Source organism: Siphateles boraxobius, unplaced genomic scaffold (assembly GCF_051911475.1).
Source record: "Siphateles boraxobius isolate OS27281-9 unplaced genomic scaffold, OSU_SipBor_1 26, whole genome shotgun sequence".
NCBI classification, from domain to species: domain Eukaryota; kingdom Metazoa; phylum Chordata; class Actinopteri; order Cypriniformes; family Leuciscidae; genus Siphateles; species Siphateles boraxobius.
The window spans coordinates 27,315,974-27,335,102 of record NW_027508876.1 but is presented as its reverse complement, the minus strand read 5'-3'; the positions used below and the strand labels follow the sequence as shown (position 1 = coordinate 27,335,102).

Sequence of the window (19,129 nt, the reverse complement as noted above, 5' to 3'; positions counted from 1 at the left end):
TAATATAGCAAGAAAGTTCAAATGTTAATTTCCTTTTTCTGCTTATTACAGATTATTTGATGCAGCAAGTTCAGATTGCTGATAAGAAAAACGTAATAAAACGTCCCGAACCGAAGTCATGTTAACATACAGCAATGCAGCATGCACAGCGATGGCATGAAATGACACAATATGTGCATATATTAATGTGGATATCACCACTGTATTTATTTAAGTTTTACAGATATTTTGATTTTTGCATCAATCTTAGGGTGTTCTACCAAGAAATCAACAACCTTACTTAAACACGCCTCCTTCTGAGAAGTTTACTGGCTTCTTTGTGCTTTAGATGTTTTGGTGTGAACTGTGGGGCAATGCAAAGTCAGCAAAACAAAGAAGTGAAAGCCAAAATAGGCAGAGCAGCATCCTTCTATCAGAGTCACACTTGTCCCCCAAACAGCAGAGAACTTCAGTAACACACCACAGAGTTCTGAATTACATTGAAGAGACTCATAACACAAGAGGTCCTGAAGATCTGCACTCTGAGGTGAGTCAAAGCAGGTTTGTCCTATTGAATTTGAAACTGGTTTACAAATGCCCATGCACACTAAGCATTATGATAGAAAGATAGATAGATAGATAGATAGATAGATAGATAGATAGATAGATAGATAGATAGATAGATAGATAGATAGATAGATGTGTATTTCTTCACACTGATTCTGCATTATTATCTGTAATTATTGCTGAAATAAAAAAATGTTGTTTTGCAGACATATACTATTTCAAATAAATATATTTTAATAATATTGGTCGTTAATAGTTTTATTTCTATTAACAATCATATTCATGTCTATATTTTTTTTACAGAACCTATGGTTTAGTATACTAACACATTATGTATGCATGTATGTATGTGTATGTATTTATATAGGCTGTATATATATATATATATATTAATTAAAATGTATTTTCCTTCACATTTATTAAAAAATCTTTTACTTTATAATTATTAACTTAAATTTAAAAAAATGCTGCACCTAGTAATAATAAAAAAGTAGTAATAATAAGATAGAACAATCATTGTTCACGTCTTAACTACAAATTGCAAAAAAAAGAAAAAAAAATTTACTGTATTTTTACCAGGTTTGCTCATTAAAGGGTTAATACTTTAATTACAGAGCACAAAATAGAACGATAAAATATTTTATGATAAATAAAAATGTATATACTGTTTATTAATTATGACAAAAACTATTAAAAAAAATGTATTCAGAGATGAATGTGCATGTTTTGATATATTAAAACATACTTTTTCTGTCCCGTTCTTTTGATTGCTGCAACTGATTAAATGTTTAGTATTTTAGTTCACATACAGCGGTCTCCAACCTTTTTGTGAGCGAGGGCTACCTCAAGGGATAAAATAATCTAGAAGGGCTACTTGTTTGCTATAGGCTACTCAAAAATATGTATTAAATAAATATAACATGGTTGTGCTTTACCTTTACTTTTCACTTTTTTACTTTTCACCATCATATATGAAATAATAAAAAAATCTTGATATTCTGGTTCAGACTTACAAGCGTTTAAAAAAAATCAACTATTCCTGAAAAGTTATTAAAATATATATTGAAATATGTACATTTATAATTTTCTCTCTGGAAAAAAGTGTATAAACCTAATTTTTAAATATTTAAATATTCTGACAGTGCAACAGAGTTGTAATGGGACAGCCCTTGCTTATGTGTTTTATTTGCTCATTAGAATTGACCATTGTTCTTCCATAGTAGGCTATCATACATTTGTAGATCATGATTACCCAGGTAACCATGCATGGCTCTTTACTGCCACAGTAAAAAAAAACTAAAAAAAACTGCAGGTTCTCTATAAGCCTGTTGTAGCCTATGTGTTATCAAAAACAGAAGCCCAAACATTTAGTATAAATATAAATGAAAATATAAATAAATAAATGCAAAAAATAAGAACAAAAAAAAAGCCATAGCTTCTAAACAAAAACATAGCGTACTTGCATTGTATGCTCCTCTAAGACATTTAATAAATTTATACATGACTATATTAATATAACAGCATACAATATTGATGTATACCAGCACGTTTCTGCCAAAAAAAGTTTGTTTTACTACAGTAAATCTATGTCTTCAACTGGTTTGTTCTTGGAACAATGCTTTTTTGCGTCAATATATTGGAGCACTGTTTCACCAGGCTTTCATAAACTAGTTTAAATCCCAGAGTCATGTGTGGGTTTTTAATAGAGATTGGAATAGAAAGATATAGAAATCAATAGAAATAGTTTAATCATGCTCGCGTGATCGCTGTTTTTGGGCCGAGCTGATAAAAGCTCCTCGCTGAACAGTTCAAAGAAGGTTCGTTCCGCTTTTTAAGCGTTTGCCATCTGATGTTTCTCAAACGCAACGGAAATGAAAGCGCATTATCAAAGAGAGTTGTGTAATTTGGTAGAAGCAATAGTGCAAAAAAAACTTTTTTAAGTCAAATTTATACCATTTAGTCGAAGTCTGGAGCCCCGCTTCAGTGGATTACTAGGCAAGTTGGGGCTATTTATAAATGTGCTTATCTGGCAACTCACAGGCTCCAGCCGGCGCGCACCACGCTCATTATTAACCCTGAACTTACGAATCATTCAAAAAAATTCAAAGCATCCTAACTTTGCCACTATTTCGCTTATCAATATCAACACCTTCAAAAGCAAACGCAAGAGTAAAAAAAAAAGTTTAAAATGATGGTGCATTTTATTTAAAGCACTGTTTATTAAAACACTTTTCATATATTATATCCCTAATTGTTTTGATTTGGTAAATGCTTGATAGCTTACGGTTGTTTCTGAGGCTGAACAGCCGGCTTTAACATCTGATGCAGTCCTGAGTTTCTTCATCATCATCCTCACAAGCAATCGACAGCCACAGACACAGCAACTTGTCTCTCCACAGAAACATCCCTCAGTTCATTATGCTCTTTTATCTTCACTTCTGCTCAAATAAAGACCCCGTTCCTCGTGAATGAGTTTTAAAGAGCGTTGGCACGCGATGCTGACTAAAAGCACGAAGGGGATGTCAGATTCACGCCAACGACTGTCTGACTGTGACACGCGATGAGTAGTGGAATGAGTACAATTTCACTTTAGACGTTATTTAAAGATTTTTTTAACATAGATATTGCGTGCCCCCATTCACCACAAAAACACACCTGAAACTAAAGGTGACATTTAATCCCTGACGCTGTCTCCAGTGTGGCGCGGGTAACTATTACTGTTGTGATTGTGAGCCGCATGACTCTACGTTGTTGTTTTTCTAGCATGGTTATGCAGTTCTAAAGAAAACGTATTTTTTGTCTTTTTTTTTTTTCATAAAAAAACCCCTTAATGAATCAAATACAAATATTGCCTATAAGACCCTGCCGCTATTAGATGTTCAAAAATACATTTTATTTGATTATGTAGCCTACGTGTAAACAAACAGAATAAACATGCATATAGGCCTATATAGGCTATAACTTATACATATGCAAAGGGTGAACTCGTGAAACGTGACAGAATCAGAGACAGTGTAAATAAAACTGGCAGCCAGTCAAACAATGAAACCCCCTGTGCATCCTAAAACACTTTTTAGTTTATGCCATTTACTAACACAACGCATATATTTATTATTGGTTCAATTTAAAAACAGTAGGCCTAATAAAAAGCTGTGTTGAGACGTGAAAAATGTGTTTAGAATAATAGGCTATGTAAACCAAAAACCTCAATAACAAACTCTTTGGTTATTTGTTTTCCAGCATTTTTTACCTACAATAATCATTTTTACATTACATTTTACATAAGATTTTCTGCTAAATCTGCTGGATAGTCAATTCTAAAGTTATGACATTTTTACATGAGCAGCCAAGCGGGCAGCACGTCATTAAATCAATCACTAGCCTACATAAGGAAAGAGCTCAGATTTCTGCCCTTTTAATGCCACACTTGTGAAACTGTGAAGATCTCAAGATGATTCATGTCTAACCAGAACTAGTTTAATAAAAAATAAAATCTACTAAATGTGTAACTTGTGTAACACTAGTCTTTACATGGTATTTTGTAGCATCTTTGATTTGCTCAGTTTAGAGATTATTCACGACAAGACGACATAGTTTAGAAACATGACCTTTAAAGAGCGCCTCTAGTGGAAACAACAAAACAACAGCATTGACGTCACCTTAACCCTCATCTTAAAACATGAAATGAAAGTCCGATTTAAAAAAAATCTAATATATATATATTGTGTGTGTGTGTGTGTGTGTGTGTGTGTGTGTGTGTGTGTGTGTGTGTGTGTGTGTGTGTGTATCATATTTAATACATGCAGGCTTTAATGGCCCATTTAATAAAAATAATGAGTTCACTGTCAAGTGTAATAAACAATGCAATAAAATGACGACTAAGAGATACAAATACACATTCCTCAGAAGCCTGATGGATCATATTTGATAGTCACATTTCAACATGATTAAAAAAAAAAACGTATGATCACAGATCATGGAATAATGGATAATCAAGTAAAGTTGTTTTGTCCATTAAATGTTCATCATGAAATATTACTAACGATATAAAAGTTATTCTTACATTTATTTTATAAACAAGCAAATGCCTTTTACTTCCTAAAAAGTATGTACTACCAATGAGAGGACAGAAGGCACGAAGCGTTTCTTTTAGAAAAAGTTATGTTGATCATTCAGAGGCGTTAGAAATTCATATAGGCTTTATATGGTTCACCTTCCACACAATAAGCACATCTGATGAACGGTTTCCGCTTCTCTCCCATGTTTTACAGGTATGGCGAGCTCTGGTTATACTACAGAAGATTTACAGTCATATGGCCTAACTATCGACTATGATTTCTTCAACTACACTGATAGTGTAAGTGAAGGTACAGAGCTTAAAGAGCCTTGTGAAGCCAGCAGAGAGCAGGAGCTGACCTTCACTGCTGTCCAGACCACCATCTTCATCATCGTCTTCATCTTAGGTGTAATTGGAAACGGGCTGGTCATTGCAACCTTCGCGCTGTACCGCCGGCTACGTCTACGCTGCATGACCGACGTCTTCCTCTTCTTCCTGGCTCTGTCTGACACGCTGCTCCTGCTGACTCTTCCGTTACAGACGGGAGAGACGCTGATCGGCAGCTGGGAGTTCGGAGAGGCCATGTGCAAGCTAAACCGTGGCATGTATGCCATCAACACAAACAGCGGTCTGCTATTGTTGGCGTGCATTAGTTTTGATCGCTATTTAGTGGTGGTTCGCACCAGGGCCGTGCGTAAGATGAGTTCTGGCACGCTGTTTTACAGCACACTGTCTGCGTTAGGCGTCACAGTAACCTCAGTCATCCTGAGCCTGCCAGACCTGCTCTTCAGCTCCATAGAGAGTAACATGGGTTCAAACTTTTGCGATATGAAAGTTTGGGGCGATGAAGTGAGCAAATGGAAGCTGTGGGCTCAGATGTCGAAGATCGCAGGATTCTGCATCCCTTGCGTGGCGATGGTGGTGTGTTACGGTGCGATCGGACGCGTGCTGATCCGTGCCGGTGGGAAATGCTGGCGTAGACAGAGGACCCTGCTTTTGATGGCATTGCTGGTGGTTCTTTTCCTGGTTTTCCAGCTACCGTACACTGTGGTGCTGCTGATTGAACTATTCACACCCAAAACGACAGACTGCAACAAGTGGACCAGTATCCGACTCCAGGAAAACGTGACACGCAGTCTGGCCTGCGTGAGGTGCTGTCTGAACCCTTTGCTTTATGCGCTGGTTGGCGTCCGATTCCGGAACGACATCATCAGGCTGTTGACGGATGCCAGGTGTGTTTGCGCGTGTGTGTCCCAAATAACACCTCATCATGACAACGGAAGCTCTGTTACGCCGTCCTCTATGGCTCCAACCTTGCTTTCACCCGTCTCCTCTACTTACCCATCCGTGAAGAAAACACCTGCCCTGGTGACACCTGCTGCAAACACAGCACAAACATTCATTTTTCCCACAACTATATCTGGAAAAGTGACTTCGGTCACGAGCTGGTGTCGTCAATGACTTAGATATCAGACAATCTGAAATAAATCATTTCTCAGTTTAAGACCATAATTACCCCTTTTCCACCAAAGCGTTTTGAGAGCCGGTTCGGAGCCGGTGCCTGCGCGCGAACCAGTTCTTTGTGTTTCGACAGCCAAAGAACCGGTTCTCGGCCAGGAAAACTGGTTCCAAAGCGGCACCAACTCTTTGCTGGACTAGAACCGTTCTTTTACCACGTCATGCTTACGTCGGGGGCTGGGGGCGGGTTTAGATGTGTCCTAAACATCTTTTCTGACCGCAAAGCCAGGAGAAACATTTGCAGAAACACGATGTAGTCCGCCATTGTAATTGTTATGCTTGAAATTGGCGCAAGCGTTTCTAGCTTTTTTTAAAAAAATTTTATTGAAAACATTATGTAAGCAAAGAAGAAAACAGTCACAATATAGAACAAATAAACGGAGAGAAAAAAAAGACAAGACAGGTGTACATAACTAATCAGAAAAGATTACATATCAAAGGAAAAGATTAAAAGACTTACATATTTGAATTGTTTTTAAAGCCTTCTTGGTTCACGAGTTAGAGATAATCCCAAAGTAATGTTGTACTTGCAAGCGTTTCGAGCTGAGACGTAAAGCGACGTACACAGTGACGTAACGACGTCGTTCGCTGGGCGCTCTAGAAGTGGAAAAACAAACAGGTTCTGAGGAGGTTCGCAAGTTGAACCAACTCCGAACCAACTTTGAACCAGCACCAGTTCCGAACCCGTTCTTTTTTGGTGGAAAAGGGGTAAATGAGACACAACTGCGTGTGCACAAAAACTTTTTCATCTTTTTTAAGCTTTCACAGCTACAAATATATATGAAATCTTACTAAGGCTCATAATGTATGCTTTTTAGATATATTTTTTCTCTATTTTTAGTTTGCTATGTTAGACTAAGAATGTTAGGTTTCATTAACAAAAATGTATAAATTTCAGTCATTTTTCTAAGTTGGACTTCCAACAACAGCACTTTCTCTCTGAAACTTCACCATCCAAAGACACGTCAGCAAACACAAACAGATTAAATGATTCACAATTGCTGTAAATAAATTGTGCACAAAATATTTAACCATTAAAATAAATCCTTTTGTTGTGTGTTATTCTCTGATATTTCAATCTCATTTCTGTATCTTCTCTTTACCTGTATCCTCTGCTACTGACAGAAACTGCAAGAGAGAGAATATATATAGCTATAAATTAACCTTTTTTATAATGATTTCATACTGATGAGTTGAAATAAATGGAAATCTATTAAAATAAATGTCTTTGAGCAGTTAATTCTTGTTACTAGCTTATTTTGAATATCTAAAACATTAAACCAGGTATTTTATCAGCATGTTAGCACCACATTGAGGTGAAATCGGGGTGAAGAAATAAAATATTGGATAAACTTTGGCATAAACTAATAATATTATGACAAATGAGATTAACAGATGTTTATAAAAGTGAAACTCGATTACCTGTTTGGCCTATAAGTCCTATAGTGGCTGGCACCTACAGGACAGTAAACTATTGAGTTTGTGGGCGACTGTTGTAAAAAAAAAAAACAATTATTTTTGCTCTACATTTATTAAGGCTGAAAAAATAGCAGTGACTTAACTAAATTTTACCTCGGCAATTTACAACTGACACTAAAGTAAAAAAGTGTTCTCTTCTACATACATCTGCAAACCCATTTTTTACTATCATGATAAACCGCTGATAATTTCAACTTTTTCAAGGCCGAATATCAAACGAATCTAATATCAAACGTCGAGTCAACTTTGTTGCACAGGCTGTTCCAGTTTGTTTCTCATGCATATTTTGATCTGACAAACCTAAAGTAGATTAACAGAAGTTAAAACGCTGTTTATCACTGTAAAGGGTGGACGTTGAAAAAGCAATATTCATAAACATACTTTGCACACAGTAAGTTAAAAGTCTTCAAAACAGTAAATAAGTTATCTGTTACACAATTTTGGATTTATGAACTATAAATATTCGGGTGTATCACTGCATCATAAACGTAGGCCTACCTGTAAATAATCTAGCTCAAATTTATCTTATATGTAGTTACCAGCCGGATCCTTCTTGCTGCTGCCAAATGTTTATTTACTGACTTCTAGTATTTTGTTCTTCGCATAATTATACTTACACATTTTGTTACCAATCTTACGTGTCTTTTTCTTCAAAGAAATGCATTTATTATGCAGTTTGTTTACTTGCAAACCCGGACACAGATGATGACGGACCCTCAGGTAAAACCAACGCAGTGACACAATCTCACAGCAGAGGGCGCTGATGACCATGATGAGTTTGATCATTGTCTGCGTAAATCGTCATGGTATTTCTAACTATTCAAATTAACTTCAACTAATGATCTTTTAAGTGTTGTTTAATTAAGTAATTCTAGGTAATTTTTATTAACGAAAGTTACTCTTAAGTGTTACGGATATGTGTTAAAGTTGGAATGGATTTTGTCCATTCCATTTTGTCAAGATATGACAAAAGATGATGGAAAAAGAGAAGAGTAATTTGCAATTCAGTGATTTTCTTCAGAATACTGGCGCCACCAAATCGGAGTTAAGAAGTAAAATAATGGACGCGAACCCAGTTGGGAAAAACTAATTTTAATGATAATATAATATAATAACAATATAATATATATATATATATATATATATATATATATATATATATATATATATATATATATATATATATATATATAAATAGTTAGTTAGATACGTAGTTTGTACTTTACTTAAGAAACCCTTTCAAGAATTTTTGCTCTACAACGTTTATTAGGGCTTAAAATATATCAGTGACTTAAATCCATTTCTCAATTTAACTTCCCCTAAATATCGCTAAAGTGAGTTCTGACCATAGACTGTAAAACAAATTCTGACACATAAGCTGAAGTCACTTAAGCAGTCACCAAAAAACAGTCAAAGTTAATATATTAACGTACAATGTCCTCTTATATGTATAAGCCCAAGTCGTTGCAAGCTTTGGGTTTCAGGGTCCCTGCTTGATCTCCAACTGACATATCTGACTGACAGCTGCTTTTCCAAAGCCAAACAAGGTAAGTCATTCATTTTATTATTTAAAAAAAATTGTATTTATTATTTTTCAACGTTTTTTATTATTATTATTTATTAACAATTATAAGTATTTGTAATATCTTTGTTTATATTTATACGTTTATGTAGGCGAGTCACTTTTTTTTATCCAAAGCGATTAAGGTAAACGTAAACTTCACTCTGAGATTCGAACCCACGAGCTTGCGGTTATGCATCGCTCGCTCTACTACTACTAAGAGCAGAATGATGCATGAATATTCAAATGGAGTGATATAAGGTGGAGTCACAGTTTGTGCAACAACATTGCTCAGTAAGAATTTTAGAATTTTTAACTGAAGGAAAAATAATTAAATAAATGAAATAGGTCATAGGTCATTTGAGGTCATCTTGAATGCAATTTAAGTCGCTTTGGGTAAAAGCATCTGCCAATTGTATAAATGTCTACGCATGATATTCATTCTTTGATTTAGTTTACGCGTGTAAATATACTTTTATTTCATTTTGTGTATATTTCAGGCCATTGGTCATCAAACGACTAAACTGTGAATGTTCAGAAGGCTGTGTACGAAAAACTGCATTCATGAATACACAAAAGGTAAAAAAATGTTATGAGTTTATTAAATACTTTTTATACAAAGTATCTGCCGTCTTTCAGAGTGAAGAAAGAGTGTTAGATGTTCATTTGTGTGCTCTGTGTTTCAGACTGTTGAGACCACTGGCCTCTCATCTAATTCAACAAGTGATGGAAACGATGGGTTTCAGAACTGCATCAAAACAAACGAAGGATTTTTCGTTCCTTGCATGAGCTCCTCAGATGTGCAAGATTGCTTTGAAATGTTGAAATTACAAGAAGGTCCACTGTTGTTCAAAAATGGAGAGATTTCCCGACTGGCTGACTTGCCAAACAAGAATGAATTCAGGTTAGCAAATGAGCCAGTATGCTTCATCAAGTTAAAACGAGAAAACAGAATGAAGTCCTGCTATGGTGTCTACTTAGGGAATGATTACACTTTGACTGCCCTTCATTCATTTGACTATACTTGTCATTATGACGTATATGTTTTCTTCCCCACCACTGACTTTGTTCTGATCTATGAGGCAGAACTTCCCGAAGAATACCATACATTTCCTCACAATGACCAGTGCCTTATTCAATTACTCGGGCCTACAGCTGTTTTAGGCAAAGGTTTAGATGACCGCATTTGTGTGCCCCGTAAGAACGAGGATTTATATTTCTACACAATTGATAGCCAGGGGAATCACCAAAAGCATAAATGCAAAGATATCACCCATTCCTCTGGTATGAGCGAGAAAAGCAACAGAAATCGGTTTCTCATGTCCACAGCAGGTCAACCTGGTGAAAGTGGCAATCCCATTTTCAGTGTGAGATCCAAAAAGTGTGTCGGAACATACACCGGTATCACAAAGTCAAAGAAAGGATATTTATCCAAGATAGATTACAAACAGCTGATAGAAACAACATCAGGGAGAACAGAGGTGTCCTGTTTGAACATGCTGTTCAGGATCTTGTCCAGTCTTCAGTCTTTCTGTTGGCCGGCAGTGAGCAATCAGACCTCTGCTGATGACTGAAGAATAAAGGGGAGGCGTATCTGGTCTCAAATAAGCAGAATCTGATGACATGGCTTAATGCTCATTGGTTTAAACAACCATGATGTTTTGTTCTCTTATAAAATGTTTTATTTTTATTTTAACTGATATCATGTTGTTCAATGAAGAGGAGGTGTTGCGGCTGCTGAAGTTACTAACAGCCTGCACCACTAGCTGACTAAACACAACATCACTAAACACAAACACTCTTGTCGTGTTTTACATGTCACGTGATCTGGTCTGGTAGATTCAAGCACCTTCTCGAATGTTCTCCGTATGTCCGTGTCATCACCAAACTGATTTTTGTGGGGTTATGAAAAAGTTGGAAAGAAAGTTGGAAAAGTTTTGTATTTAAAATGTATTTATGTATTTAAAACCTACCAATCTTTTTATTATATGCCCTCTGTGCTTTACCAATAAAAATGTTGTAATGTGACAGATTTGTAATATTTTTGAAGAAAAATACTGTCGAAAATATTTTTCACTTGTTTATTGATTTTCTTATGATGAAAATGTGCACTTCCGCATGCAGATTGCATCACTCGCTATACAGTAGACTATAGCACAATTTCCTATCCTTTATTTCACAAGACCTATAAACAAATCTCACATAAGCCTAAAGGTAATAAACAAAGTGATGTTAAAACATCACCAAAAGAAACAACATTATAGCTAATTTTATCATGTAACTTTTTATACGGTCACTGGATACAATAATAAGTGTTTTTGTAATAATAACTTCAACTTCATACTGTACTGAGATTTCACATAAAACAACTTACGACAAAAACAGGAACACACTAAAAAATTGTAAATCCATCAAACGTTGGAAGTTTTCCGGCTCACCCTGAAAAAATGTACAAATATAAATGGAGTATAAATAGAGAATCCTTTGTATTGATGTAATGTTGTTCTCCTTCACAAAATCTAGAAGAAGCCGAGTTGAATCTCTAGTCTGTAGCCTTGTATAAATCCAGTCAAACAGGCTGAGACCAGACCAACATAAAGCCACACCTTGTTTGAATCATGGCGTATTTCCTCCAGCTATCAGCGATCTCTCTCTAAACGCAGGCTGAGACTTGATATCTGGGGGAAAGTGTGGCAGAGCTGCTCAGGCTCAAGTGTAACTAGTGTCGGCACTGTGAGGAGAAACAGTTGTGTTCGGAGAGTTAGATTTTGCTGTATTTGGCCGAGCAGTGGTTTGGGTGGCTCGCCAATGTATTAGATTTCTCCAATACATAAAATAAGTAAGCTTGACCAGAGTTCTTGTTGGGAGAAGAATTTATTGATGGTAGTAGTGTAGCTAGTAGTGTAGCACAGTTCTTCAGCAGCGATGTTAGCATTTCACCCTTCAACAATCTTCACCTAAAGTTCTGTCTGTGAGAATGAAGACAAATGTGCTACAAACAATAGAAAACTGTAAGGGCCTCCCACAGGAGATCGTCTACCCTGCAATCTCCTCTGAGCAATGCTGTTTCTTTGTCATTCACACCAATCCGTTTCTGTCAGCCATACATCTGTATGGGCCACTTGGTTCACATCTTTACAGACACAGATAGAGTTGATTACATCTGAGGCACAGTAACAATGTAAATGCATCTGACTAAAGTTAACTGAAAATACACATAATCTTTCAGGAGTAAAACCTATTTTAAGGCGCTTTAGCCCTTCTACATTTCACCATCATACACACATTCAATTCAATTATCAAAAGCTAAATAAAAAACTTTGTCAACTGTTTACATAGGCTACTAGTTTATATTTAAGTAACATCAAAACAGTTAGTTAATCAAACAGTTGTTAAAGGAGACTTTAAAACATATTTAATTTCTTTATTTGGATCAATAGGACACAGGCCTGCTTCCTCTGGATATATTTAATTAATCTAATTTTTGTTACTCTAAAAATACATAGATGTGGGGTCTTTAAATATATCCTGAGGAAGTATGTCCAGACCCCCATAAAAAAGGCTTAGTCCCTCTTACCATGAATGTGTAGTGGCGTCCCTAGCGGCAGTAGCAGAAGCTACCTTAACACTATAGTGATTTTCTCTCAGTAACACATAAAGCAGAAGTCACTTTAGCGCCATCTAGTGGACACTAAAGGGTAAAACCACAGCAAAGGTGCAAATTTTAAATTAGCTTCAAAATGTCGATTTATAAATCCATGCAAGTCGTTGCAAGCTTTAGATCTCAGGGTTCCCGGCTTAATATCCTACTGGATTATTTGACAGCTGTTTCTCTCATCTGCATTCCCAAAGCCAAAAAAGGTAGGCCTAAATACTTTTGTATTAATTTATTTTTGATTATTAAGTTTGAATTCTTAATGAGTTATTTTACGTTTGTCCGATTACGTTGTCACTTCTCCAAAGCAACGATGTAATTAAGGCATAGAATAGATAAAGCTTCTCAACTTCTTGGGATTCCCACCGACGAGTTCGCGCGACCAGCGTCGCACTCTCTACTATTTGAGCTAAGAGTAAACGTTGCACAATTTTCCAAATAAAGTAATGTAATTTTGCGCGGTCAAAGCGTCATGACGTCATGCGCTAAGACCTGCCCCCTGCAGGTGCAGAACATGACGTCATCTAGATGCTATGCCGTTCTTTTATCTTCAGTTCCTTCCGACCCATTTCACATCGCTATTAAGTCCAGGGCTCTCAAGTCTCAGGCATTGGGCGTGAGACACACGCATTTCAACCCGTTCACACGCTCACACGCCACACCTTGTATTTCTCACGCTGAGGAGTAAGGGAACTCGTCCCGCTATAAAATTAATGGACGAGGCGCAGGCAAACGGAGGGAAGTTCTCTGCCGAGTTCATAGCATCTGTCTCGAGTTATACAGAGTTAAATCCTAGCTACCAGCCAATCAGAAATTAGAATTAGTTGTTTCCGGGTAGATTATGTGTTCCCGCTGCAAGCACGTTCGTTACTAGACAACACGCGCACACACGGAGTGGAAGTTGAAAGAGCACGATCTGATGAATGCGGTTTGCGGACATCTTCATTTATTTTTTATTTATTTTTAGCATTTTGATTTTACGATTCCTGGACGATATCTCTTGCGTGTGATCAAAGACAGTGAGAGCTGATGTTGAGGAGTGTAGCCAAATTCGTGTTAAATTATTTTTGATGCATTCAAAAACTCTCCAACTGCTTTTAAAGGGGTCATCGGATGCAAAATACACTTTTATATGGTATTTACAAATAAACGTGTCTTTGCAGTGTGTGGACACAATCACCATGCAATGAAAAAAATCCATTCACTTTTTTTTAATCCTCAAAAAGCCAAAAAGTTGTTGCTCATTATCATTTAAAGAGACATGCACCGAAACGGGTCACTGTGAACAGAGCTGTTTTTGAAGAGGTAAAAAGGGTGTTGTTTTACACAACCATTGAGAAATTTTAACCAAAGTATGTTACAAACTTTACATGAAGACCCAAAAGAATCATACCAACTTGTGGAAAATGGGCATCCGATTAAAGGACCCCTATAAAGGTGACCGGTTTGGGTCTTGACATACATGCTCAGGGCAAGTTGTTATGACACAATGTTATTGTTCATTTGGCTTGTTTGGGGTCAAATTTATTTTTATTTTTCAATAAATTTGTATTTTTTAAATATAACTATTCATTTTATTTGGATGAATTTGTCTTTTTATCAGATTTAACAATTGTTATAATTTCCATTTGTGTTGGTCAATTATGCACAATAGGCAAAATTGAACTGCTAGCAAAAATTGAAGCGAATTTGGTTGGGTCGAGGGACCGCTGCTGCAAATATTTGGGTGGCTACTCCCCTAAATCTCACTCTAAACTTTTGATAAAACTTGAGAGCCCTGTAAGTCTGAAAATAAAGATATTGCAGATATAGTAAACTGTAAAAGTAATGTGCCATTCCGATTTTAGACTTTAGAAAACCCAAAGCCTGTCAGAACTGTTAGACCCATTTACTTTGAAATGCGGATCATGCGCCTCGTCTTTCCCGTAATTTGTTCGAGAGCAAGGCGGCTGTAGTGAGGGAAGGAGTGAAACAAGTGCACTTCTTTCTTCTCACTCTTCTCACGGTCACAAGCGCAACTCCGTGAAGTTCGCAACCCATAAAATTAAATAATCCTCAAAACTATATCATTCGTTTTGTGCCGGGAAAACGAAAGTTTGTTCTGGTGTGGTGTTTGATTTTTATTTTATTTGATGGTTGGGTGACGTCACTCTCCACGCTATGTCGTTCAATTTGCTCCAAATAGTGCCAAATAGATCATTTGCTTGGTTTGTGCTGTTAAACAAACACTGTAGTCCTATGTATTTCCCTTCCTCAGATATAACAAATAATTCGGTAGCTATGACGTTACTTAAGAGTTACACGGAGCGTACGCGCGTCAACAGCGTCCAAGCATCGCCGTCGCCCATTTAAACACTATCGTATAAAGGTTGGTGTTAAGCTTAGGCCTACTGTTAAGTGTCATCAGACACATGGTACAATGAGGTCATCTGATAGTGAAAACTATGACTAGCACCAAACTGCTGCATCCCGGCCGCTACAGCAGGTGTTTTCACAACTGGCTCTAAAAAACATTCGTTATGACAATTTATCTATTTGTTGTTTTGTTTTAAATAAGTAAATGTTCAAACACTACAACAGTTTTGAAATAAATAATAGGCCTACAAAAAAATCATATCTAAATAAATAAAATTAGGCAAATCAGGCCAGTTTGACACAAAGCATCAGGTTCTAATGTAACATTATTAATATCATTGCTATCACATCACAGTTTAGGTAGGCCTATGCCAGAAATGGAAAATAGATTACATTTTTTCAAATGGTCAAAAACCAACGGTAAACTAACAAGTTATTTTGGCTACAAAATATGTAACTGACATTCTTCACTGACAATTGGAGTGTTTCAATGTTGTTTCAGCATTTATATGTCCATAATGTATATCTACAGAATATGATGTCTGAATGTGAGATAAAGGAGGAGGAATGGGAGGCTATGAAAACACCCGGACTGGAACCAGGGACTGGAACAGAGAACATCGCCATCATTGAGCATCAGTGTCTCAATGTCCAGGTAGAAAACTCAGAAATTGTGGTTATGCCTCGTTTAACCCCGGGAGAACCAGCTGTAAACAAACAAGTTCTTTTGGCTACAAAATATGTAAATTAAAATTTTCACTGACAATTGGAGTTTTTCAATGTTGTTTCAGCATGTCAGAGAAATTGGAAACAAGTTCTAAGGCCTATACAAAATATGTGACACTTACATTTTCACTGACAATTGGAGCGTGTTTCAATTTTGTTTCGTTTTTTGTGTTTTTTATCTATTACAGAATATGATGCATGAAATTTCTCTGAGAAAAAATTGGATACAGATGGAGGAGTGGAAGAAAGTGCCCGGACTGGAACCAGGGACTGGAACAGAGAACATCGCCATCATTGAGCATCAGTGTCTCAATGTCCAGGTGGAAAACTCAGAAATTGAGGTTACGCCTCGTTTAACCCCGAGAGAACCAGCGGTAAACAAACGAGTTCTTTTGGCTACAAAATATATACTTGACATTTTTCACTGACAATTGGAGTGTTTCAATGTTGTTTCAGCATTTGTTATTTGTTTTTTTGCCCTCATACAGACGGGAACCAGGGACTGAAACAGAGAACATCCCCATCACTGAGCATGAGTCTCTCAACTTCCAGGTGGAAAACTCTGAAGTTGTGGTTACGCCTCGTTTAACCCCGAGAGAAATTTCAGAGGACAAAATGAAAAGCAAGAACAAGGGAAGAATCATCATGGCCTTCTTCCAACGATCATGGCAGGCCATAAAACAGGGTTTCACCGGCTGCCTTTGGCCCAATGAAGTTCCATTTAAACTACTCTAACTGTAGTTGAAACTAATGTAGAAAAAGATCAGCTATGTAACTGTTGTTTTCATTAAAGAAAAAAAAAGAAAGAAAAAAAAACCTGGGTGATGGTCTTCTTTATTTGAAATCAATTAACCAAGGGCAGAGCATTGCATTTTGTGCCCTTTTTACAAGAAACAAGCTGATTTCTATTTGTTAACACACACAGTAAACAACTAGTGAACAAACATTTTGTAACAATCTTCAACCAGTCACACTTGACCATCAGGTTAAATCAGGCTACAGTCACGCACACGCATGCATGTAATATAACTACATGAAAAACAATGTGTTTCATGCACACTTAAAACTTGCCTACTGTGCTCAGTACATAAAAAATGAAAAAACAGAAAGTGTATAGTATGATATTTCAAACAAGCCAGCATTTTTCTTAGCCACATAATGTACATCTAGCATCCATCTGGAGGAAATGAGTTTCTCTAGTGAATCAGCTCAGCAGAGATGGTGGGACATCAGAAATGAAGTTACAGTTCATGCAGTGAATGCTCAGCTTTTACTGTAGCTGTATGCAAGACATTTATGATGAAGTAATGGTGACATCACTAAAATATCCAAAAAGACATAAGTAAAAAAATTTGATATACTTTTAATAAATGCACACATACTTCAAAAACACCAACAAGGTATAAAACGCATAACAAATCAATCATGTATGAACGATAAAATGTCCAGAGTACAAAAAACAACGACATTTCAAAAGTCCTCATAGGGAATCCTTCAATCCAAACATCTGCATCTGGAAAAATCTTTAACAAATTTCAGTCAATAATCATAAGAGAAAACCCACAGACTTATTGTCTGATATGACTGAATTGTTTTTTGTTTTGGACCCCAAAGTGTTTTTTGAAACTCACGACTGGAAAGCTCTTAAAACATACAGTGTGATTATACAGTATATGTGTTCATTTTCACTGTAATGCAGTGAATTTATTGACTATATGTTTAGGTTTAGAATTGGTTACATATTCATTATATACATATAGTATAGTACTTAATATTAGGGTTCGGAATATTTAGGCACTTTATGATTCAATTTGATTTCAATTCAGTCACAATCCAGTTCCAAAATGATTCTCAATATATCTCAGTTTTCCAGCAACAGCACAGTAAAATATATCTGGCACCAGAAGTAGAATAAGTTGGTATAATAAATGGCACTTTGCAATTATTGCATTGTACAGCAATTCTTGTTAGTTAATTTAAAATTCAGAATATTGTTTTGTGCATCAAGCCAGAATTGTTTGAATATTTCCCTGACCCCTAAAACATATTTGCACTCACTATAAATGTTAATGTTATTTTCTGTCGTTCTGATTGTATTTTTTACTAATTCCTTTATGATCACATTATGGAAGCTTGTTTCCTCCACAGGATATTATTTAGTAACTTTTTTATCTCACAATTCAGTTTTTATCTTGCAAAGTTTATATCTCACAATTCACACTTCTCCCCTCACAATTCTGAATTGCATATACTGGCTAATTGTGAGATATAACCTTAGAATTTTATTTTTATTTTATTCCATGGAAGGGAAAAATATGAATTGCGATATGTTTGAGAAAATTCAGATAAAAGTCAGAATTGCAAGACGTAAACTCAAGAAAAAAAGTCAGAGTTATGTGTTTACTTTATATCTTGCGGTTACATTTTTTCAGAATTGTGAGATAAGTTTTTTTTCATCCTGTTGCAGAAACAAGATTTCATATCACATTGTTCAAAATGAGCTTAATGCTCTGCAAAAAAACTATGAGTGAATGATGTGTAATGATATTTTCCTCCAGTTTAAGACTGTGGTGGCTATTTTAACAGTCAACACAGATTCTGCAAAAGAAAGAAAAAAGTCAACAAAGATCTGCAAAAGACACACACACACACACACACACACACACACACACACACACACACACACACACACACACACACACACACACACACACACACACACACACACACACACACACACACACACACACACTATCTTTGTGGGGACTCTCCATAGGACTCTCAACAAACCCGACCCCTAAACCTACCCATCACACAAAACTTTCTGCATTTTTACATTTTTAAAAATATTTAATTTAGTAGTCTATGTTTATTAACCCATTTCCCTAATGGGGACGCTGCCTGGTCCCCACAATATAGGTGATCTCACCTTTTACTATCCTTTGGTCTTCACAATGTAACGCACACACACACACACACACACACACACACACACACACACACACACACACACACACACACACACACACACACACACACACACAGACAGACAGACAGACAGACACACACACACACACACAAAATAAAGAGAAAGTACATTTAAAAATGGAGATTTATGCAAAATTGCCAAAAATAATATCACCTTCACAGTTAACTTCATTACAAACCTTTGTGCACTCCCATAAATTCATTCAGTTATGAATCTGGTGTTAAAGAATTGTTCAAATCTGCT

General features: G+C 36.3%; 1 protein-coding gene across 1 annotated transcript; it reads left to right on the top strand.

The window, feature by feature from the left end:
* The first annotated feature begins 386 nt into the window (after positions 1 to 386).
* ccr10 (chemokine (C-C motif) receptor 10) lies at positions 387 to 7,191 on the top strand. The gene is made up of 2 exons (XM_077245338.1): positions 387 to 526; positions 4,818 to 7,191. Exon 2 carries the CDS (start codon positions 4,820 to 4,822, stop codon positions 6,062 to 6,064), a length of 1,245 nt encoding a protein of 414 aa, XP_077101453.1. The 5' UTR covers positions 387 to 526; positions 4,818 to 4,819; the 3' UTR covers positions 6,065 to 7,191.
* Positions 7,192 to 19,129: the final 11,938 nt, after the last annotated feature.